At 41.7% G+C, this 23,781-nt stretch overlaps 1 protein-coding gene across 3 annotated transcripts; it reads left to right on the top strand.

The window, feature by feature from the left end:
* Positions 1-2,403: 2,403 nt before the first annotated feature.
* TRAF6 (TNF receptor associated factor 6) lies at positions 2,404-22,325 on the top strand. 3 transcript variants are annotated; one of them, XM_027457472.3, is made up of 7 exons: positions 2,404-2,546; positions 8,847-9,173; positions 13,930-14,080; positions 14,709-14,867; positions 15,415-15,486; positions 16,871-16,948; positions 17,767-22,325. In XM_027457472.3, exons 2-7 carry the CDS (start codon positions 8,878-8,880, stop codon positions 18,646-18,648), a joined length of 1,638 nt encoding a protein of 545 aa, XP_027313273.1. In that variant the 5' UTR covers positions 2,404-2,546; positions 8,847-8,877; the 3' UTR covers positions 18,649-22,325.
* The last annotated feature ends 1,456 nt before the right edge of the window (positions 22,326-23,781 follow it).

Genomic DNA, 23,781 nt, shown 5'->3' with positions numbered 1-23,781 from the left:
TCTTCTTTGTAGCTTCAGAGCTAGATTCTTCTCTGTCAGCTATCAGAGAGGAGCCCCTGGTGTCTGGTCACACTGCTGTCACACACCACAGCTCTCACTGAAGGCCAGCTGCCTGCTTTCTAGGTCAGCCAAGCTTCTGGGCTTTGGGTAGACAGACAACGGTGTCCTTTCTGCTGATCCAAGTATCTCACCTTCTGGGATATTACCCAGCTGGTGACATCTTGAGAAGCCCAGACAGGAGAACAAATCACCAATGTGAAAACCAGTTGTATATTCCGAGTGACTTGTGTGACATACTACACTGGGTGTAGGTCTCAAGTGTCCACAAAGAGTGGGCAGTAGAGCTGAACGCTCATGCTTAGTTTCCACAGAGCTACTGTCTGAGAAACTGTCTCCGTGTGAGAAAACCATTCTGCCACACAGCAACACCCTGAAAGATTTCGGGCTCCACGCATAACGTTGTGCAACAGATTTTAATGATCCACCAAGCCCTTCCAACTCACGCTCCGGAAGTAGGAGCTTGCAACAGCAACACTTGCTACAGGTAAAAAAGGTGGGAGGATTCCCGCCCTATTATCACCTTTGATCTTGTAGAACATCAGTTGCTCCTGGTTGTAGGATGGTTGTAAGACTTACAAGATGACAATTCTTAGAGAAGTGTAGTTAGACCCGAGTCAGTCACTTGTACTGTGCCACATGAGAGGCCAACACCTCCAGTAGCCAAGTGCAATGATTCATGCCGAAACAAGTGATGTAAGGGCAAAGAAAACAAAGTCTGGGGCCAAACCCTGATAACCTTGCTCAGATTCTGACTCACACAAGGTCCCAAGGTGGCAGTAGGAACAACTGAATGTGTCAGGGCAAGGTGGAACAGAAGTCCCAGAGGTTGCTCCCAGACCAAGGCAGGATAGGACAAGGATGTCCTGACTGAGGTGTTTCTTGACCATGCAGAAGATTGTGCTGCTCGGTCCTGAGCCCAGCGATTCTGCTCCCCCTGTTTTGCCAGGACTTCTTAACAACCTGCTTGTTTTCACTACCACTCCCTGGCATTTGGAGAGACCTTTTCAAAAAGATATCAGGTCAGGCTGCGGCGCCAGATATCAATCAACATCACTCACTGCAGACACATGCTGGTTTCCTCCCTTATCTTCAAACAGCAGATGCTGCTCACTGACAATATGCATTGTTAGCGCTGAGGGATATGGGGCTCTTTGAGAAGTAGTTTAGCAAATCTGTCCCTCTGGGGTGCTTATTCAAAACTTCACCTTGGTAGCTGGCTACTGGCCCCATTCCCTGTGAGCCCGAGGTCTGGTGCGAACAGCCCCAGACCATCAAATCAGCCAGGTGAGCACACGTGAGCGTAGTCAAGCACTTTACTTCCAGTGTACCCAGGAAATCGTGTTGAAAAAATATTGTCTTGTAGGGATACTGCAGGTAAACAAGGCTTTAATTGATCTCAAATTGCTACAGCTTTAGGTGTGTTTTATGTCTGTATGAGCATAATTGCTCAACAGCTCAAATGCACAGATCCACTGCTGGAAAATATTTTCCCTGTGCAACTGGCACCACCGCGTGGAGAACAGGATTTCTGCACTGCTTCGTGTTGCAATATGGGCATTGATACGTGACTGTGGGCCTAAGCTTGCCATAAACCATATACAGATTGGGCAACTGCACTGAAAAAAGGCATTTCATTTACATTTGGAATAGGAACTCCAGATCCGTTCCTTAGATTCCTTCCAAATAAACCGAGCATCAGTGCTCTGGCTGCCTAACAGATTACTAAAAACTGTAGATTTGGGCCATAGAAAACTGTCTGTCTATGGGTATCTGTTTTACAAAGCTGTGGAATGATACATTTCTTAATTTTACAGATGATGAAAATAACATAATAGTTTGTCCATTCAGCAGTGAAAAAAGATGGCTCTGAAATTCAGCCAGTTGCCCAGCAAAGGGCCCATAAATATTGTGATATTACATTCAAAATAACTATTTGTTTCTTGTCACATTTTGGAGTCCCTGGCTGTATAATTTCTGCCTCTCTTAACTGTTCGCTCCCTCATGGATCCTGGCAGATGTCCTCAGTAATCCTGAGGACAAAAGCAGTGCCCAGAGGGGTGTCTCAGGGGCTGCCCTAAGCCTTTTGTCCAGCGGCAGCACCCTGCAGCTCAGCATTTGGGGCAGACGGGCAGTGTTGGTGAAGGCAGGATCCCACAGCCCTGTCAGGGACCCCTCACATCACCGCAGAGCCGTGCCCCCAGTGCCTGCTCCCCAGACCTAGGGAACAGGAGCACCTCTTGGGTTGGAATCCGTGCTAGCCGGGGGTGCTGGCCCACGAAAGCCACCGCGGCAAGCAGCGAAATTCCCCCTCGCTGGGAAGGAGCCGAAGCCCGCCCGCTTCTTCACTTCCCCGGAGCCTCCCTCCGGGGCCCCGCTCCGGCAGGCGGCGCTGCCGCTGGGCCGGGCCCTGTGTGGGGCCGTGCGGCCGCCGCCCCGCTGCCTGCCGAGGAGAAGGCGGAAGCGGCGCCGGCGGGGAGCGGCCGGCGGTGAGAGGGGGACGGGGACCGGGGACGGGGGGACAGGGGACGGGGGGGACGGGGACGGGGGCTCGGCGCTGCCCGGGCGGAGGGAGCGGGGCTCGGGGCCCGGGGCCGGCGGGGAGCGGGCGGCGGCCGGGGCTGGGGCGCGGCCTGAGCGGCGCCCACACGGAGCGGGGCTCGGCCCGGGCTCCATGCGGGGCCGGGAGCTGCTCCGCAGCGCTGTGCTCCTGAGGAGCCGCTGGGACCCTGCTCGGCATGGGAAGGGGTGAGGGAGAGGCCGAGGCACGGACAGGGCTGGGGTGTGCAGCGCTGCAGCCTTGCAGCCCTGCTCTCTGCTTAAATGAGCTCGTAGTGTGCTTAAAAAGGACATACGCACAGCAGATGCCTGCTGCCAGAACTTCAGAGTGAAAAAATGGCCGAAAAAACACGCTTTTCCTTCACCTGTTGAACTTGCTAGCACATCAAGAAGCACAGCTTCTGTATCCGAGGAGCAGGCATTAGCTAAGCGAATATAAACAGGCTTTAGATCCGCAGTGTTACAGCTAGGGATACAAGCTCCTGAGTATAAAGCACATCAAAAAGAAAATAAAAGTAAACGTAAGGCAGTGAAAAGGGGAAACGCTTGAGCTGTTTCAGGATGTGTGCCTAGCTCGCTGTTTACTTTCCCAGTGCCTCAAATAATTTTACTAATGCCACGTACAGGCTGACTGCTGGTTGAGGTAGATGATAATTAAATCCACTCTGGAGCCCGTGCCTTGCAGAAATGACATTTGCTCGTAGCTCTTTTTTCCCTACCTCTTTTTGAAGTACTTTCTGTCCTAATGTTCACCTTGTCTGCATTCTGACAGCATCTGAACTTCTCAGCAGATCTGTGGAGGAATACAGAAAGGCACGACACATGTCACTATGTGCAGCAGGACGGCAGAGGCCAAAGAGGGCAGAGAGTCTCTGCCAAAGTAAAGAGTTGGAATAGTGCTGTTTTCCTCACTAATAATGCTTGCCTTGTTTTTGCTAATCTGGACGATTCTCAGTGAAATATCTCTAGAATTTAGTCAGCTGAAGAAGGGCTTGGGGTTTTGTTTTGCTTTTTAATTAGGGAAAGACCCATGGAATATTTTGGTGTTAAACACAGCGTGTGGCACTTCCAGTGCTCAATAAAATTAAATTTGTTTTGACATAGTTAAGTAGGATAAAATGCAGTTGTAACTTGGAGTATGCCTCCCTCTAGTCTCCTAATGTCAGTGATACACGTGACTAAGGTCTGACAGCATTCTCTCCAAGCTAAGAGAAACCACATACAAAGGTTCAGAAAGCCCCCAAAGGTCACTCCGTGCCAGTGACTGGAGCAGTGACAGTGCCTGATGAACTTCCCCTGTTGTTGGTAGGCTGTATGCACCTCAAACAGAAGTTTTTATTTAATGTTTAGTTTCACATGGAGGAATAGTAAGCATATGGGTTCTCCAAGGGACTTGGAAGCCTTACTAGGTATGGATATTAGAGTGGGGGGAAAAAAAGGTTGATAACAAAATGCTTGTAACGTGCTTGCAGGTTTTTACAAGAAACAGAAGCTGCTTTTCGCAGCTATGAGTCCTGCCTGAATCTGCTGCTGCTTTTTCTTGTCCAGCTATTTGGTTGCTTTGAAATGAAAGTGCTTTATAGGTATTAATTCAAATGAACTTTCATCATTTTATGTTTTTGCCAGGATGGGGCCATGGTGATGATAATTGTAAACCTGATAATACGAGTGCTGCCGAGCGCAGTGCTTATCACTTGTCAGGAGACCATTGATTGATACGCCTGAGAATCAGCATTGCAAGTATTGCTTCATAAGCAAATCACCCAAAGTCACTCCACTGGTCTGTCAGTCTCACGAATCTGCATTCTGAACTGTTCTTAATGAGGCAGCAGGAGAAAAAGCAGAGTGTTGCCTGCAGGCATTGCCCTCTGCTGGCTGTGTGTCGGCCAGGCCGAAAGCAGTTTGGTTAGGTTTATGGACTTCAAGTACGGAAAGGGATGTGGGATAGTTCTCTGTATTGATTTCCTTCTTTATGTGGCTACTCAGTATGAATTTTCTAGCAAAGATCATGTAGAAATTAATTCTATTCAATATTTACAGATGAATATTTAAATTTTTCTGCTTTGTGACAGCTGCTACACTCCCTGTACAGTGTTCCTTCATGTTTGTCAAATGCGCAAAGATATGATTTCCTGTTTCAGTGTAAATAGGGTACAATGCCTAGTCTTATCCCCTCCCTGTTACTCAAATTGTTGTGTAATTGTCCAGGCAATTGGAAGATACCTTCTGTACCACTAATGGCTTTTGATTTAGAAAAGTTTATAAATTCATCCTGTGGCTCTTAGGTGGAGCTTGAACATCTCTAAAAATCCGAGCTAAATTCCATTTTACTTTGGGGCTTCACGAGTCAGCCTGCAGAGCTTTATTGGACACGGTAATTTAAAGCGTAGAAGGTTTTTAATTTAATTGTGAATTGTAAGGTACATTATGCGCGCAGGAGCTCACTGTTCTGGCCTGACCGTGCTATCACAGATTAACCTTATTATTTTGTAATGCAGCAGTGTAAAAAGCAACACGGCGCAGAGTACCTACTGAAGACAGGTTTCGCTATGGTTTAGTCTGAAATTTGGGAAAGAGGGGTTGGGACTCCTGTGTCTGCTCTGCTTTGGGGACATGCAGGTTTGATCTTTAGAGATGGATCATTGCAGGTTTCTGCAGTATAAATCATGATCAAACATTCTGACCATTACCAGTTAGCCTGGAAAGCACCTTCTTTTCTGTGGCCAAACGATGTAAAGCTGTTGCGTTGGAGAGACAAACAAAAACAAAAACTGGCCTTTGGTGGACCAAGGACTTTGGGTACCCCAGACGTACAAGCCAAAACCACTGCCCGACTGCTCAGCAAGTGTGGTGGGGCTTCCTAGCTCTAGGGAGCGGCGCTTCAGGTGCGTTATCAAACATTGTGTTCAGGTTTCCTCTGCCAGAGAAGCTTCATCCTAGCAAGAGTTAGAATTGCCACGCAGTGCTCCCTTTTAATTTCAGTTGCTCCTCGAGGTGAGGGCTGCTAGGTTGGTGTTGTCCAAACAGAAGTCACAGAACACGCTACCAGAGTGTGTTTATTGTGTTACACTGCCTATGTCAAAAAGCTGGATGAATTCTAAAGGCTCTGGTGTGGGCAGGGTGTTCAAATTAATATGTACATGTAGTTACACCTGTATTTGACTCAAGATTCAGCACAGAGGAAAAAGAATAACTACTGTTTATGGTACAAGAAGCTGGTGTGGTTTCGGGGGGATGTTTTGGTAGGTTTTACTTCACTGGTAGTCTATTGCATAATTAAAACGAAAGCAATTTGATGTAAATTTTGGGATGTACACTGGGTTTTAAAGGCCATCCTTTTCTAACCTGAAATTTTTTTTAAATTCCCCAGGGAAGAAACTTGCATAACTGCCACAGTATGCTTACAAATTGTCTTCTACATCTTGGTCAGGGGAAAGACCTGCCATCAACATTAACATTTTATTCTTCTCTAATTGGTTTTGCCCTCACACTGCTTTGTTCAAGAAGATTGAGTCTATCTTCTGCTCCTGGAGGGCAAAATGGAACAGAAAATTCCCATTACAGCATTTACAACTTGTGAAGGAATTGCTTTAAACTGTGATGAAGTAATTGGGCTTTGGTTACTAGTCTGAGTAGCAGCAGTGTGTGTGGATTTTGATTTGGAAACCTGTGCCTTGTCCCATGCCTATAAATGCGTATGGAGGAAGAAGTTTCCCTAGAGATAAAATGAAGTGGAGCTGAGTAGCAGGAGGAATCCTATTACACACCTTATGTAAAACATGAACAAGATTCAAGATTTGGCTCTTAATCACCTTTTTTAATTTTTACCTCTGTACAGATAGGGAAATTCGGCCATAAAGAGATAATGATACTTGCACTTCTTTTTTGCGAGCCCTTTGGTCATAATGCGGACAAAAAGCTCCATGTAGGAGTGGAGAGAATCACTGAATAGGGGGATTTCTGTGCAAGACTGGGATGTTGACTGGTTGCACTGACTCATTCGTTAAAATGACTCTGGTACAGGATTTTTGTTTCCATAGACTGAATCTACATCTGCTCTGTCTGTAGAAACAGTTTAAATGGGCAAAGAGGACAGCACTTAAATCTACAAAGCGTTCAACTATCAAGAGTCAGGTCCTGTTTTCTTCCTTACAAGGACAGTATTTCAAATTGTAGGTTTTATTTCTAGAAACAGCCCAAGGGAAGAGCAGCCCGCTTTGCAATGAATATGACAGCTGAATTTAAGTAAAGCTGTGATATTTTCCTCCTTGCGACTTCCTGAATTCCTTTGTGACACGGCTAAAGGGATGCGTGTTCCTCTTCCCTTTCTTAGCCTCACTAAATATACCCTTGTGGTACAGAAGAATGCGAGGTCTTCAGACCGAGCCTGGCCTGTGGGCTCCAGTGCAGCATTGCTCTGTGCAATATCCTGCATACCCACATTCACCCTCTGTTGGCCCAACTTAGTCCCTGTGATTTTTTTCATGAATTGTGGCCTCTGGACTAATTATCCTCCGCAGCAGCTCTTAAATAAAAGAGACCTGTTGGTGACAGCCTAAAAAAACTTTCTTTCACAGGGCATCTTTCTAAGCACTGATTCTTGTCTTTCTGTTCTGGGTACTTGTGTTCAGTTCCATGGGATTAAACTCGTAATTCCGGCACTGTGCCTCAAGCAACTGCTGGAAAGTTGTTTGATGGTTTGGTTTGTATTTGCTGTATACAGGAGCCTTGACTGTAAAGCTTGTTGAGGTAGATGACGTAGAGGTATAACAAATACGTGGGGACAGAGAGCTGGAGAAGAAGTAAGCTTCATCCCTTGGGTGCAGTTCCAGACGGCCGTGCGATGGAATGATTTCTGCGTGCAGCAGGCATTGCTGCCTGGTGATGTACAACTCCAGGCTGTCAGACGGTGCTTTGGAAATGGCAGGAACGCTACTTTTCAGGTACTTCAGACCCTACTCAGTCTGCATCCTCACCACCTCGATGCAGATCAATGGTCCCTACAGCCCAGCTCTCAACTCATCCTTAGGTTTCTACCTCCAATAGGCTTTAAAAGGCACAATGAGTGCAGTAGGTGAACATCTCCAAAGACCTTTGTCTGCACTGCTATTAGTGGGCACCTGGCTTTGCGTGACTGGCCCTGCAGCCCACAGCCTGCTCATACTGCCTTACACCTCCAAATAACTTAATTGACAACTTGGTGCTGTTAATTAAAGACAATTAACCACAATAGGGTTCTAGGGTAATGTTTGCAACAATTAAACAACTGGGATAGAGGAAAGTTTCTTGGAGTTTTGCAATTGGTATTTCTTTAAAGTTCCTTCATTCAGTGTAGAAATACTAACAGGCTTTTTTAATTTTTTTCATTTTTTAATTAACAGCATTTTTTAATTTCATACCCATGAATTCAACCAGCTTTTTGAGCTGTATTGTAAAAACAGGTCTTACTCTGCCATTCACTCTGCTTCAGGGAAGTGTGATTTTTATCTTCCCTTCTTACAGTCATGTCACTTGTCCTTCCTCCCAGCTACACCAGAGGAAAGCAAGGAACCTGTTGAGTACTGCTCGTTTGTAGATAACTTTTTGAGCCGCAGAAGTATTAGCCTTATCTCATGTGCAGCTTCCTACTCGATTTGAAGTCCTGTTGATGGTTTTAAAATGTTACTAACAGTGCTGCGTATCTGAATTTCTTTTGCAGCGTGTCACCTGCTAGGTTTGGGTACCCAGGCTTACATTTTATTTGTGGATATGCACCTCGACTGATTGGGAACCTATACTGCACATCTCTGTATACAGAAAATACAACGTTTGGTCATTGCAAGGAAAACACAGAGTTGAGCTACTGCTGTTGCATAAAACTTGTATTTTTCCAGCACTTTTCAATGAAACCAGGAATGCTTTAGAAGTAAATAAGGCTGAAGGGGTAGAGGCATTTTTAGTAAGCGCAGCAAGGAGAGAGAATATTCCTCCGTTTACAGAAATTGGGTAGATGAAAGAGATTACAGAAAGGTGTTTGTGTTTTTGACCCAGGCTGACAGGATGCGGTGCTCTTTCCTTATATCACAAGATAAGTAAAAAAGATATACAGCAGAGAAACTGGGACAATTCAAAACTGGTGATTGTGAGCAGAACCGCGTGTGCAGTGCTGTTCCAGTGCTTGTGGCCAGAAATAAGCTCTGTTCGCGGTCTTGGAATATTTTAAATTAACACATCTTTCTGTCGTCCTGCAGAGCGTTTCCGTGTGGTCCTTGATCAGCTACTATGAGCTTGCTACAGAGCAATAACAGTTGTGGAGCCCGAGACCTGGAAAGTGGCTGCTGTGCAGCCATGGCCAGCGCCTGCAGCGTAGGAGCGAAAGAAGACAGTGTGAGCGTCAGCAGCGGGACTGGAAACCCTCCGAGTTCATTTACAGAGGAAACACAAGGATATGACGTGGAGTTTGATCCGCCCTTGGAAAGTAAATATGAGTGTCCGATCTGTCTGATGGCCCTTCGGGAAGCAGTGCAGACACCGTGTGGGCACCGTTTCTGCAAAGGCTGCATTGTCAAATCAATAAGGTAAGGGAGAACTTGGGGAAAGTGTTTTTGAGAAGAAATTCACTTGATTCAATAAATGTTAAAAATTATAATAACTTGGTAGCCAAATCCTCCAAATAAATCCCATCTTCAGCCCGGGATTAAAATACCCATCCTTCCCCTCTGATTGTTTCTGTTGATAACTACAGGCAACTGCCAACAATTTCATTTCTTGGCACAGATGGGCAATTCATGCTTTCAGTTCGCCACTTGCAATCTGCTGCTTTGTTGGTCTGGAGATTGTAAGGAGGGAACAGTCTGGGACAAAGAGTTGAAAGAGGAACTGGCATATGGGGAGGGTAGGAATGAGATGTGAAGGCAAGAATAAGCTGAACTCAGAAAACTGAACGGTTGAAAGAGGACACAAAATCAGAATGCACACAGACCTGCACAGCGTACTTCCCTCAGACCTGCAGTACAGTTGTCACTGTCCCACACATGGCAGTGAGTACTGGAACACATTGATAGAAAGCTAGATAGTATGCTGGTTTTTCTTCTCGGCATTAGCCAGATTGTTTTCTTGTAAATCGCTCCCTTAGCTCAAATGTCAGAGTTTGGGAGGAATCTGTTTAACGCTGTGTGACCCATCTGTGGAGTTGGTTAATTTCCCACCTTACTTTGCACACCTTTGTGTATAAGATCATTAAACCATCTTCAGCATTACCTCAAAATGTTTTTTTTTCTTTCCCACAGGCACCTATTTTTAGCATGCAAAATGAGCAGTGCTTTCTTGATTGGTTTTCCATACCATTTATTCATAGTTCTGTTCCATTTCTTTTTATCCATAGTTCATCATTTGTAGCTCACCAGATAGATGGTATGCCCACGGCGGTATTCTCTGAATACAAGAGGGTTTGTGGGTTTTGTGGGCTTCTCTGTAGTTTCTGCACTGTGGTGTCTGATGCTAGTGTATTTCTTCATGACATCCCTTTTACATCAAGGACGAAAGTGTCGGAGCTCAGTACAAGAGGATGAACTTAATTTTGCATTCCCTGCTTATTACTGTTATTCCCTACTTGCAAAAGTTCAAGTTATTTTCCTCTAGGGAGCACAAAACTTTGTGTCTGCAGCACAGTTCTTTTTAACATTTAGTTTCATCAGCATTTCTGAGAACAGGATGCAAGTTCGTTATCCAGAAAATGCAGAATACCAAAATCGTTCATCCATGAAAAGCAACTCTCCTGTGTGTTCTGCTGAGGAAGCTAAGAGATACTCTGCTCTCTAGTAATCATGCCATGAGATCACCCCAGTCCCACAGTGTCTTGCCTCATTCACTACATCCTTTAAAAAAATAAAGGGTAAGTCAGATCTTACCCAACTGCATCGTTCAGTGGCAGTCGCCTCAGCCAGAAGCATGGAAGAAAGCAAAAATGAAAGTAAACTTGTCGGCTTTGATTGTGTGTATCCAACTTCCCAGGCACAAGCACTTGGCTTCACTTTCTGGCCTTCACTTTGCAGATTCCAACCTAAATTATTTCAATAGATTATTATACATAAATTCATGTGTCCTTGTAAGTATCAAATTAGACTTTTGTACTTACCCAAACTGTTACATTTTGGAATTCCTTACTCTCTCTGAGCTTGCTATGCTTTTTTGGCAATAGTGGTTGTTATACTCTTTTTTAATTTGGGAATATCTGGAAGAAAGAAGAGGTAAGAAATCTTTAAACCTTCTCATGGGAGGATGATACCTGCAAATCCTGAAGGTAAATTAGTCAGTGCTGAAGTATTGTGAGCATTAGCAATTTCTATTCACTAGGCATTTCAAAGACAGTCATATTCCTATGCTAACTAAACTTAAAATGACCAAAAGTGGATGTCTTGCATCCGGCCTCCTAGATCCTGCATGGTGATCTTGTTTTATAACACTTCTGCTGAAGAGCTGCACAGTTGTGGTCGTTGGTCAGAATTTTCCGTGGTACTTAGTGAGGAACTGCAGCAAGCTTGTGCTCGCAACGTAACATCTCAGAGCAGGTAGAGAAACTTCCTTCTTAAACCTCAGGCATAGGAAATGGTTTCTCTTCTCTTCTCTGTTAAATTAAGAGACTATTTGCTCTACTCACACTTTTCGGTCTCTAAACAGTTCTCATAACCAGAAGTTTTTCCTTCCTGTATACTTTCTGCTTTTTACTTAACCTCCAGAGGTAAACTTACAATTCAAGTGAATACAGAGCACAGATGGCAAGTTTTTTTGATCTTGGAGACGATAGATCATCACTGTGATATTTCAAATGTTTCAGTAGTAGTAAATATTTTCCCTCATTCCCCACTGGAATCTGTCTTTGGAGTGCAGTGAGAGCTTGTAAAAGCAGAGCAGAACTTGGATTGTCAGGGCCCTACTGAAGGGCTGAATCGCACGCTTAATTGGGATACGTGGACTGAGCTATTGATTTGGGCTATCGCTGCAGTCTCCACAGTACAGTATTGATTTGGAGTACGTAGTGTCTACAGTACAGTATTGATGGATGTCATTGAGAAGTTTGTACAGAACTAAAATGAGAATTGAAAGTGATTTTTACATTGTCTAAGTGCTATTTTTTTCATTAAGTGATTGTCACAGCCTTTATGTGGTCAGGAAAAAAGTGCTTCTGTTTCCTTACTAATTTTCTCACTGTCTAGTCTGATTGAACACTGACTGAGGACTTTAAGTGATACAGGATGGACACATAGCTGTTGAGTAATTGCTTCTTGCGACTCAGGCAGCAGTTGTAGTTGCCCATGCTGACGATGCTGTGCCTGCAGCTAGAAAGATTTGTATGTAAAAAGGGGACATGATGGGTTTCAATCACAATAAGCGTTTGCTTCCCAGCAAGTCCTGTTATCATTTGAGGTAAGGCAGCCTGAAGTGCTTCAAAGTGCTATGAGTCATGGGAGTGAAGAAGCTTATCTACTGTAGCAACTACAAATAGTAGTTTACAAACATTGCTGTCTACAAAGTAGTTGAATAGAAAATTTGGAAGAACTAAGTTCAGATGCAATAGCTAATTAAACTTCACTCTCGTCTTTCTTCTCCTGTCTTAGGTCGAAGCTAACTCTGGGCTTGTAGTAGGGCTGATCAAACAGCAGAACCTCTTTTATCTGATAAGCAGAATCGTGAGCTGACAAGGGGCAGCAAGGAAAGCTTCGGGTGTAGCAGTTCATTAAACAACCTACATGGCTCCAACTAAAAGTATATGCCGGCTATTTTGCTTCTAGGCTAAACTGGCTGAGTTGTTAAAATCACGGAGCAGTCTTTTTCTTTAAACTAAATTATCCTGGCTTTACTTTTCATAACTCTGTTTAAAATAGAAATGATAGGAATATTCATTGTACTTCATGGTAGATAATTACTGTTTCACAGTTACCGTTGTGGGTGGCACAACTCAACGTGATAAATAATTCCAGCACAGGAAAACCTCCACTCTAAAGCACCTTAGAAGAAGAAACAACAGAGGTGCATAAACTCAGTTCTGTGACAGGAAATATCTGGCACTTCTTTGTCTGTGGATGGATCTAAGCAGCCTTTTAAACACAATTCCAATACTTGTTTAATACCTGTTTAATATCCTGCAATGTGTCTTTGCTCTTTCCTTTTTATAGTCTCTAGAAAATTGCCATTCGTTCTTATTTTACCCCTAGACTGCTGGTTATTTGAGCTGGAGATCTAGTATTATTAATTATAATGACTATATTGCTGGCTATTATTTTAGGTGGTTATCTTTCATGTGTAGAAGTAATATTTTAGGTGGTTATCTTTCATGTGTAGAAGTAAAGCTACTGTCTTAGCAGCAGGCGTGCCAAACTACCATTATGCTGCATCAAGCAGGGTGTTTGTAACCAAGTTATACCTGTTAAAAAGTGGCTGCCTGTGGATTATGTGCGACCTGGGGGAACGTTTCCGAGTTGTGACAAAGATCAGCACGCTGCTCAGGGAGCTATGACACAAAATGGCACGCGAGGTTATTTTCTTTTTTCCATTTGTTTAGAAGTATGACTATCAGACTTGTGGCAAGCTAACTCTTGCGAGCAAAACCTCGGAAAGGAAGTTCATTGTCTCCTTCTAAAGTCTAAACATTACCCCCGCTTCCTCTAGCAGCATTGCTAATGAAGGAGGTGCTGACCAATTATTTCCTTTTCCAACAAAGCACAAATTCCCTCCTGTCCTCCACAGCCCACTACGTTCTACTTCCTCTCCCACTTGCAAGCAACGACAATGATCTGACACTTGATCTTTGCACCACAAGTGCTTTCTCACATTTTTCCACCCCATGTATTTTTCCATATCACTGATATTTCCAAGTGAGAAGAAAATAGAATCATAGAATATCCCAAGTGAGGAAGGAGGGAGAGAACGTCTAAGAACCTTTAAAGAACTGTTTTGAAATAGTATTGAAATAATACTTTCATGTTTGAGCTATGTGAAGTACTTACAGAAACGAGACCATAAGGTCTTAGGTTCCCAACATCCTCCTCAAGTTTATGTGCAGTGTATCTATCGTGCCATTTGGTCAATTAAAAGCTGCTGAGCTAGAACAGCTCTACGATCCCAATAGCTCTACCCCAAGTGAAATTGTGTACTGTTAATTTTTCTGATTTACATAACTTCTGGTAATTGTCACATAAATGCCATTGTTTTCAAGGACTAATTTAATGTGTTATTAATTTGCCCACTTATGTCTTGCTTGTGTAAAAATATTTTAAAGTAAAGGCAAAAGAAACTCAATCTCTTTTTCCTTTTTTTTTTTTTCTGGCATTGTAGAGATGCAGGTCACAAATGTCCAGTAGACAATGAAATTCTGCTTGAAAATCAACTTTTTCCTGACAACTTCGCTAAACGGGAAATCCTTTCATTAACGGTTAAGTGTCCCAACAAGGGCTGCTGCATGAAGATGGAGCTGAGGCATTTAGAGGTGAGAATTAGTTCAGAAAATATGGAACCTTATTTTGAATTTTTTATGTGTTCATGAAAACATCTTAATATAGATGAGCATACCTGATACCTCTTCATGCTGATTCAGTGTGTTGTTCATTCAACCCTATAGCTGCATGTTTGTTTGTTTGTTTTTAATGAGTGTTTAGTTGCAATTAGGTGATTCTCAAGTGAACATGATAGTGCGTGAAAATTGTACTAATGCAGCTAGCTCTTTAGGATCATTCACATCTAGCTTTTGATCAGCTTTATCTGTACTTCACACAAATTCTCTAAGGTCAGTTTAATAGTCCATGAAAGCAGCTAGATTTATGAGTTGAAGTAATTGTTCTGGAAAATAACATATCCAGTTATTAGGAAAAAACCATAAAGCTGAATTTTATTGGAGAGTGCTCTTAATATGTGAACGTGTTCACTCTGAATATGGGAAGTCGTGATCTTACTAATGCCACGCTGCCAGTAAAGTCAGGATAAGCATCTGAGGGTTTTCTTGGAGGGAAAGAAGGAAAGATTGCTGTTTGTTTTTCTTGTACTGTGCTTTATCTGAAAAACGGGTGAGCAGTTTGTACCTATTTGTAGTATGAGATCCTTCTTTTGCCCACGTTCAGGACCACCAGTCGCATTGTGATTTCTCCACCGTGGAATGCCCGCAGTGCCAAGGAGCCTTTCAGAAGAACCATCTGAAAGAGCACATGACACAGGAGTGTCTGCGGCGTCAAGTCTGTTGCCCCAACTGTGCCACATCTATGGCTTATGAAGATAAAGAGGTACTTAGTCTTCCAGCCTCCACTTGCATAGGTTTGCTTTTAAATGTGACATCAATTTAAAAAAAAAATGGTCTAGAAGAGCTCTTTTAGTTGCACAGGTGAGAAGCTACAAACTCCAGGGCATTAGCCTAGGACAGGCAAAAGCCGGGCAGAGGCTGTGCTTAGATACACCATTCTTGGAAACCCTGTGGTGCAAAAAGACTTGTGTAACAACCATTGATCTTTGGCTGTACCACCAGAAAGGGGTAGCATCTACTGGCAAAGTAACATACAAAGCAACATCAGACATTTACAGCTTTCATTCCTGGCAGAAAGGATGTCAGGTGGTGCATCTTATGGGGAATACGTGCTAAAATACAAGACAAGACCTAGGTCACTTCTAATATTTTCTCCTTCCTATACTTTTTTTAAACTTTTAGAGTTGAATTCACTTAAGTGCAAAATTTGAAATGTAAATAAAAACAGAACGTCTCATTAGAAGTGATTAGCATTCTTTTAAATGACATTATTAATTCTTTTTCCTCTCTTTTTCTCTGTTTGATAACAGCTTCATGACCAAACCTGTCCCCTTGCCAATGTATTTTGTGAATATTGCAACACAATGCTCATCAGACAGCAGGTAAGAGACCAGCTTTCTATGCGTAATCTGTATCAGATGTTTTGTATTTACATTGCTGCTTTAATCTCAAATTAAATTTGAAGAAACTGGTTGATAAATCTCTCCTTGCCTCTCTTTGAAAAAGTTCATCCACTGCAGGTGTAATATTAATTTAAACACTGCATCTGCTTGCAGTTGCAGTCTGGTAAGCCACCGTAGGATTTCTAGGTGCAAATCACATTGTTTGGGAATGCTGCTTCTTTACAGTTGCCATGCTGCGTGTTTCTGATCTTGAATGGAGGTTAAAGAATACCAAATAGCAGCTTGTGATTATGGCTGATGTTAGAGGATAAAGCTTTAATTTGGGCAAAGAGGGAGAATATTTCTAACTGGAAAGCCACTATTGGAAAGTAGCTGTAAATAATTCACTACTGAACTGTAGATGCTGGGTAGAATTATGCATGTCCATTACTATCATAATAATCATTGCTGTTTCTTCTATTCAATAACAACTGAATACAAAAAGGTTCATTGATAGGATAATAATAAATGTTACTTAATTTGCAGCCTCTCTGTTTGAGTGGAATGGCAACTATGTTAATTAGTCAGATTAAAATAAAGAATGAGCTTGAAAAATCAGGGAAGTACTCTGAAAAACCGGAGTGAGTTCAGTAATGACAATGGCAAAAATGTGTCATTAGATCAAATAATGAGTCGTGAAACTGTGAAACAGAGAATGCTAAAATAGGTATTGATTTAGAATTAATGGATGACCTGTGTTAAGCTTGTGCTCTACTGCATCATGATATTTAAACAAGACATTTTGGGTTACATAAGCTGGTATTTTGCCTGAGAAACACGGAATTATCTTTTGCTCTGATTAGGGCAGGTAGGGTATCAGCTGCAGCTGTCCAGCTTTTAGGGTGTGGATGAATAGGGAGGATTCAGGGTAGTGAGATAATTGGGTCTGGAAGATATGGACCATAAGAAAAACTGAAATAAATGTGGACTTTCTGAAGAAGAAGATAATGAAAAGTGCCAGAGTTGTTTATAAGTATATGCAAATAGTGCTGCAGAAGGGAAAGAAATGGACTGTGATCTAGTTTGAGTATAGGTTAGAAACAAAAGGCTTACATTCATGTGAGGAAAAACCTGAATGTTTTCTGATGCATAAGGTAAAAACTATAAGGCAATGAAGTGTTAAAGTACATGCAAGGAGGATACAGAACTTGTATCATTAGCTAACATTTTTGTTAAGGCTTACATGTTTCTTTGAGAACTGATACAGGAATAAACAGATCTGGCTTCAGGTACATAATCAGAGTCCATCCAGCCCTATTCTTTTAGGATGTTATAAGAGAATACTCTTAATGGGAAAATTAATTGCGAATCTGATTTGTTTTAGATGCCTAACCATTACGATAATGATTGTCCTACTGCCCCAGTACCATGTTTTTATAGTGCCTTTGGGTGTCCTGAAAAGGTAAGCCTTTTATCATAATCATGAGTTGCAGACATTCTGCATGTTTCTTTTTTTAATGTCTTTTTCTGTTCTCATCTCATCTGCCTGTCTAAATCTTCAGTGATTTGTGGAGTGTTTTTTTTTTTGTTCTGAAGTATTTTAATTATAAAGCAATATGTGCTGATGCAGTGCCTTTCAGAAGTCCTTCTCAAATTTAGAAAAGTGAATTATTTGCTTGATGGACATACTTTTATTAATCCATGGGTGTATTCTCAGCTTTCATACCAATAAAGTAGCTTCTTCTAACATTTCTTGCAAAGTTGTGACCAAATACAATTACGGCTTTTAGAGTTTGGTAGAGAAAAATTGAGAATGTTTTAAATTTGCTTAAGTACAAAAAGTATTTAATCTAGATACTCTCATTTTTAGTTGTGCAATAACTCTAAAAATCTATCTTTTCATCTTTCCCCACTGGTTTTCATATATCATTATCTGGTACTGTGGAGCCATTTCAACAAATCAATGAAGGAAATACAGTGCTGACTTAGCACACAGAAAAATACCTGTTTATCACTAACACTTTTACACCATGTCAATTTTGAGTTGAACAGTATTTGCCCACTGGCATCTGAACATATTTTTTCATTTGACATAAGTGATCTTAAATTTGAAGCCCTCCGTTGGTAGTGCTCCTTCGTCACATCACCTTTCTTTGATTTACATTCCAGTTTTTCTCACGTAACAGAAGCAGCTTGTTTGATTTTCTTCAGAGCCACATTTAGGATGTGATTAGAGATGATGTGTGATATATTTTTAATGCTACGTCTCTTAAATTCTAGATGCAGAGGAATGAACTGGCACGACATATGCAGGAGTTCACTCAAGTTCACATGAGAATGATGGCTCAGAGTTTTCAAAATATCAGTGTTACTGCTACAAATCCTGTACCCTTTATCAATGGACTGCCATTTGAGCCTGCCCTCTTCTCCCATGTGTCACATGCCCCATATAATTGTAACCCAGAAGTTGAGAACTTCAAAGAAACTATTCAGCAGTTGGAAGGTCGGCTGGTGAGACAAGATCACCAGATCAGAGAACTCATTGCTAAAATGGAGACGCAGAACGTCCACATGGCAGAACTCAAACGCACTATTCGAAATTTGGAGGGAAAAATCACTGAAATGGAGGCACAGCAATGCAATGGTATTTATATATGGAAGATTGAAAACTTCAGTGGACTTCAGAAAGCACAGAAAGAAGAGAGACCTGTTGTGATGCACAGTCCTGGCTTCTATACTGGAAAACCTGGCTACAAGCTGTGTTTGCGCTTGCATATCCAGTTACCAAATGCTCAGCGCTGTGCTAATTTTATCTCTCTGTTTGTCCACACTATGCAAGGAGAATACGACAGCCATCTGCCTTGGCCTTTCCAGGGCACTATACGACTTTCTATTTTGGATCAATCAGAAGGCCCTGAACGGCAGAATCATGAAGAAGTAATGGAAGCCAAGCCGGAGTTGCTGGCCTTCCAGAGACCAACAATTCACCGCAATCCTAAAGGTTTTGGTTACGTGACTTTCATGCACCTGCAGAACTTGGAGCAAAGAACCTTCGTAAAAGATGACACCCTTCTGGTGCGCTGTGAAGTTCTAACGCGGCTAGATTTGAACAGCCTTCGCAGAGAAGGATTTCAAGCTCGCAGTACTGATGGTGCTGCGTAACCTGTAAGTCTTAACCAGAGGAACGGAGCCACTGGTCAGGCTCTTCCACCACAGATTACACACGTGCTCCGTTGTCCAATAGGCTGAATGTGTAAAAAAAAGATCATAGCTGCGACATAGTTGATCTTCACCTGAATTGAACTCTGTTGTTGCTACACTTTCTTTTTTCCTATGAGGTAATGCGTTCAAATACTACTTAATTGTTCTCTATTAAAGTAATAAGCGAGTTCTGTAGCAAGCTAACTAAATGAAGTGTGGTTAATCAAAACTTAACTGCCTACAAGAAAATCCTACTGAAGTACCTAGACATTTGTATTTATTTGGCCAAGCGTACGTCATATCAGAAAAGACCGGTAAATCTCTGAGCCACAGTGCCTTGGAATAGATACTGTAGCAGGGAAAGTGCCTAATTAATAAAGAGGAGGGTTAGATTGTTCTGTTGTTTTTTTTTTTTATTATTATTTATATAGAGCGTGGGGAAGCTTTGTTTTGGAGTTCAGACAGTTTCTCTATTGGCTTACCTAGAATTTTGAATTGGCTACGCTTCTCTTGAAAGTCAGGTTATGGCTTTGCTGACATCACCTGCAGGGAGACGCTTTGACCCTTCTCTGCTGAGAAGTTCCAACTTGCTGAAGATAGCTTCAGGAAGTTGCATGTTGATAAAAAATTGATAATAGAATTGCTGAAACGTGTGTGGTAGCGTTGTGAAGAAGGTTAAATGACTATGAGTCGAGCTCACTGAAGAAATGTCTGAAAGTGCCCCCCGAATTCTCTGTTTTGACCAATCTTTATAAATGTGTGAGCCAAGCCCAGAATGTGGATCACTGTCAGCAGAGAGGTACAAGCATGGCATTAGATTGAGATACCTTTGTGCTGATAGGGTCTCCTGATAGCAGTGGATGTTTTTCAGGCTGTGGGTGGAGGATATATGAGCAAAGGTGTATAGTAGCTAATTGGCGTCTTCCAGAATTTGTTTAACTGTCATTGAAACCTGAATTTATACCAAGTTTAACTTTTGATCTGCATCTGTTTGAGTGATGCCGTGATGTTCTGGGTGATGTATGTCATCATTTCCTCTTAATTCTCAGTGGACAGCCAGCCATATCAACGTCCAGCTGTTGTGGCCATTTCCTGTCCTTTAGACAATAGGAACTGGGCCACCCTCAGCACTTCAGAAAGGAAGAAAAGTCTATTAATTAGTTTGAGGAAAACTGCAATCCCATTTGCTCCCTGGAAAAAAAAAATCTGGCTTCCTTTGCATCTCTTTAACCAAACACTAAATTCAATATTTCAAGGATTCATGAGCTTCCTCGTGCTGCACGTATTAGTTTCCCATACTGCTTGTTTGTACGCCATACAAATGTTAGTTTTGACCAATCAAAGCTGAGTAGGTAAGCTCACTGGTGCTAGTAATTTACCATGGTGCTGATAAGGTTCTGCATCTTCTCCTTTCAAAAGGGGGAAGAAGAAAATTTTGTTCACCCTATAACTTAAGTACACAGTCTGATACAAAAGAAAGAACTAAGCCATATATAAAAGTCCAATGAAACAATACTGTAGGATATTGATGTGGGGTAATTCTCTGCCTACCAGCATGAGCATAACATTTCCAGGACCCAACTTTACCAATTGTTGATCGTATCCAGCTGAACAGAATTTAATTTTCAGGTAGAGCCTACTGATTGAAGAGGGATTGTGTTCAGCCAAGCACTGTCACTACTGAACGTCCTGGCTCATGGAAAGTGTGACAGTCAGGATTGACTTGGTGCGTTCTGCGAGTTCACAGGACAGGTGAACATGTATTACTCGAAAACAGGAAAGGATCTGTGATTTAAAACTTTTAAACCTCTTAAGTAGTTTTAATACTGAATAGCCTCATCCTGTTAGCTGAATTGTTTTGGAGTGTCTCCAATTAGAGCAGCGTTAGTAGTTAAACCATTCTTAATGAAGATCTTTTCATACACCTAACAGTGCCCAGACGCGCTGCATACAGATGACAGTTCCTAATGCTGTATGCTAGTTCTCCGGTCATTTTCAGGCTGTTTGGTATCCATCTTTTTTCCAAGGTGCTCAGAGATGGCCATTATCCTTTTTTTTTGTGTGTGTGTTAGGGGAGAAAAGCAGAAGGGCTTGCAATTTGAGAGCTTCTTCCTGGCACAGTTCCCTTCTCAGCCCTAGTGTTGTTAACAAAACCGACCTCAGTCTGTGTGCTGTTTATAACCAGGACCCACTAAGTGCATTAATACTTCCTGTACTTTTGAAGCTTTGTATTATGAACCTTCAAGTACAACACGCTGAATTTTTGCTTTGAGCCTTATCTGCTACATCTGATGCAGTTCTGCTTTGGGAAGAAACTCAGCTTGGTGGCAGGTTCAGGAGTTGAAATGATTCAGGTTAGTATTGTATGATAGCACAACCCAATAGTGAATAGAAAGCTAGTGCATGTATAATTCTGTATCGACCACAGTAATATGAATGCTTTAGTCACTGCTGCTATTCTACTGGTTTTGTATTTTAATATCACCAAGTAGAACTCTGAGTGATGTCAAATTACTGTAATGCCAGAGTTTTACATGAGAAACTTTGAGAACTAACTTGCTAAATATGAATTTACTTTAAATATTTGTGTCACATAAATGTCAATGAAGTGTTTATTCTTATATTTGTTCCAGTTTCCTCATTCTTTGCCCATCTTCCAAACTGCTGTTCACTTCAACTGCAGTTCCTAGGGCTTTCTCTTCCAAGTAAGAATCTCACCTTCAGCTAATGGAAGAACTTATGAGTCCGGATTGGTACCATCTCAGTGTATGGTCTTCACGACTATTATCCTTAATACAAACTTTTCTAAGCAATTCAGTTTCTATGTGAAAATAGGTTTGTGTGAAACAGCATCTTGCCCCTTCTTACAGATTTTTTTTTTTTTGAGAAATCATTATACCATGGTGGATCGAGGTATAATTAGAACTCCTTAAATGGAAGCAGAATGGTATGCAGGCTTGATAGTTGTCTCTAAAACAAACATGAAGAAATACAAAGATTTAATCAGTTTCCTGTATAATTTCTTCTGGAATGGTGTTCTCTAGGTCTGTCACTCATGATGCTTTGCAGCATTGTTAGATCTCAAGATGTTTTAGTAAGTGGCTTAGCTTCTTTTATCTTCCAAATTTCTGTTGTCTTGAATGTGTTAAAAGTCAGATACTCTTAGTATATGTATTTGCACAGCTGCTATGGCACATATTTTCCAATTATAATATATTGCAAATGTGTTTTCTTTTTGCCTTTGAATGTCTTCCCCTGCAGGGCAGGGAAAATTATTTTACTAAAAATGTTGGTATGTAATGTATATGTGGGAGCTCAGATAATGTGAGATATACAGACTTGTTTTTTAACTGGTCTCATGATATGCCTGGTCATGTTTGCTGTCAAGGGATTAAGAGTTGCTAATGAAATAAAATGAGGGTGGCCTTTCTGTTCTTATTTAGAGACACTTTCTTATCAGCTATATGATGATGGATGGAAAAGATTATTCTGGGGTCAGTGTTAAAGGTTTGCATTTGAACAGAATGAAAGTACTCCTGTTCCCTTCGAAGTATCAATAGATTGTTTAATATATTTTGTAATTAATGCACAGCTATATTTCTGACAGGATTTTAAAAAAATAAAGTAATTAAACTGTGCAGTGTATCTTGCATTTTTATTCAGGTGGAGGGCTGCTTAGAATGATGAACTGATAAAGGATTTGCGTGGTAGTCTCTGTCTTGTGGATTTCAGAGTTGGCTGGTTTAAAATTGAGGGTGATCGTGTATCAGAGAGCGGTCAAACACTAAAACTGAAAAGAGTGTGTTTCAAGATTAAAAGATTTCTGTAATTTATATAGGGTAGTGATAGCTTTAGTCACTACTAGAAGATACAGCTAGTGCAAGTCATTACTAGAAGATAGAGATCGTGTAATTGATAATAAACTGTTTGTGTGATCATCCTGTAATTTAAGATGCAGCTCTGAAAAGTAATTAACATTATCACCTGCGTGGCCACATCCTGCATGCTTGTTACATTAGTAGCAAAGACAATGATTTGAAGCTTTGGTGCAAGATGCTCAGAAGTCAAAGGGAGTTTCTCTGTCAGTAAGAGAAATAAATGCTTGTTTTGTGACAATCTGCTAATTTATTTCACCTGCAGCATTCTTCTGGACTTTTTAACAGCAGCTGCAGGTAGGAGAAACTTGATCTCTGATTCCATGCCCTTCAGAGTGTATAATTTTCAAGACTCAAATTCCTGTGAGGAAACTTGGTGGTATTTACTAGAGATAATGTCTAACACAGCGCAGTTAAGTATGATTTATATTTCAGTCTGGATGAAATAAGGATGATGGCTGGTGAGTTATGCCTCTTGCACCTCTTGGCTCAAAAGAGAAAGAAGAGGGAGAGAAAGAGGGGGAGAGGGAGAAAACCACACTCCTACCACTGAAAGAGGAAATAGCTAGCAGGAAGAATGACCGTGACCAAAGGAAACACTGCGCTGTCACCACCCCAGTCTCACCCTCTTAGTTTTCCCACCACTGAGCCTTTGTCAGTTCCACCTGGAAGGACTAAGTCAGTCTGTCCTGGACAGAGTGGGTTCTGGTGCCACCGCCCCCATTACACCATTTGAGTCTTTGTGACCTGAAACACAAAACTCCAGGATCTGTGGTCATGTATTTTTTTCTTCACTGGCTTTAATATTAAAAAAAATTACATATTAAACCTCACTTACCTGGTAAAAATACGTTCCTGTGAAACAGGTAACTATTTGACAGTTCCTATAAGCTTGTCAGGTCTCAGAATGTGTGAAGTTTTGCCTACTGCTGTCTCTTCCAGTTCACAAGTAACAATAAAAATAAAAAACTGTCTCTCCTTTTTTTCTTTTCCCCTTGTCTGCAAGGAAACAGAAGGGGATTCTAGTATAGTAATCATTGCCTAAGTCCGCCCTAACTAATGGTTATTCCAAGCAGAATCATTATTACCATGGCTTCTCATTCCCTCTAGAAGCCTGCACTTTTTCTCCATTTGTGAAAAATACACAGTACTGCCTAAATGAATTTACCTTCTTGCTCTGTGATGGAGGGGGTGGGAGGAACAGATCAAGACAGCAGAT

This window comes from Anas platyrhynchos, chromosome 5 (genome assembly GCF_047663525.1).
Source record: "Anas platyrhynchos isolate ZD024472 breed Pekin duck chromosome 5, IASCAAS_PekinDuck_T2T, whole genome shotgun sequence".
In the NCBI taxonomy this organism is placed as follows: Eukaryota; Metazoa; Chordata; class Aves; order Anseriformes; family Anatidae; genus Anas; species Anas platyrhynchos.
The sequence above is the reverse complement of the archived record's forward strand: the minus strand, read 5'-3'. Positions and strand labels throughout refer to the sequence as shown.

Coding starts and splice junctions, on each gene's coding strand:
- TRAF6 (XM_027457472.3), top strand. CDS start 8,878: ATGAGCTTGCTACAGAGCAATAACAGTTGTGGAGCCCGAGACCTGGAA. Junction 14,081..14,708: donor TGGAGCTGAGGCATTTAGAG/GTGAGAATTAGT, acceptor GCCCACGTTCAG/GACCACCAGTCGCATTGTGA. Junction 15,487..16,870: donor CAATGCTCATCAGACAGCAG/GTAAGAGACCAG, acceptor GATTTGTTTTAG/ATGCCTAACCATTACGATAA.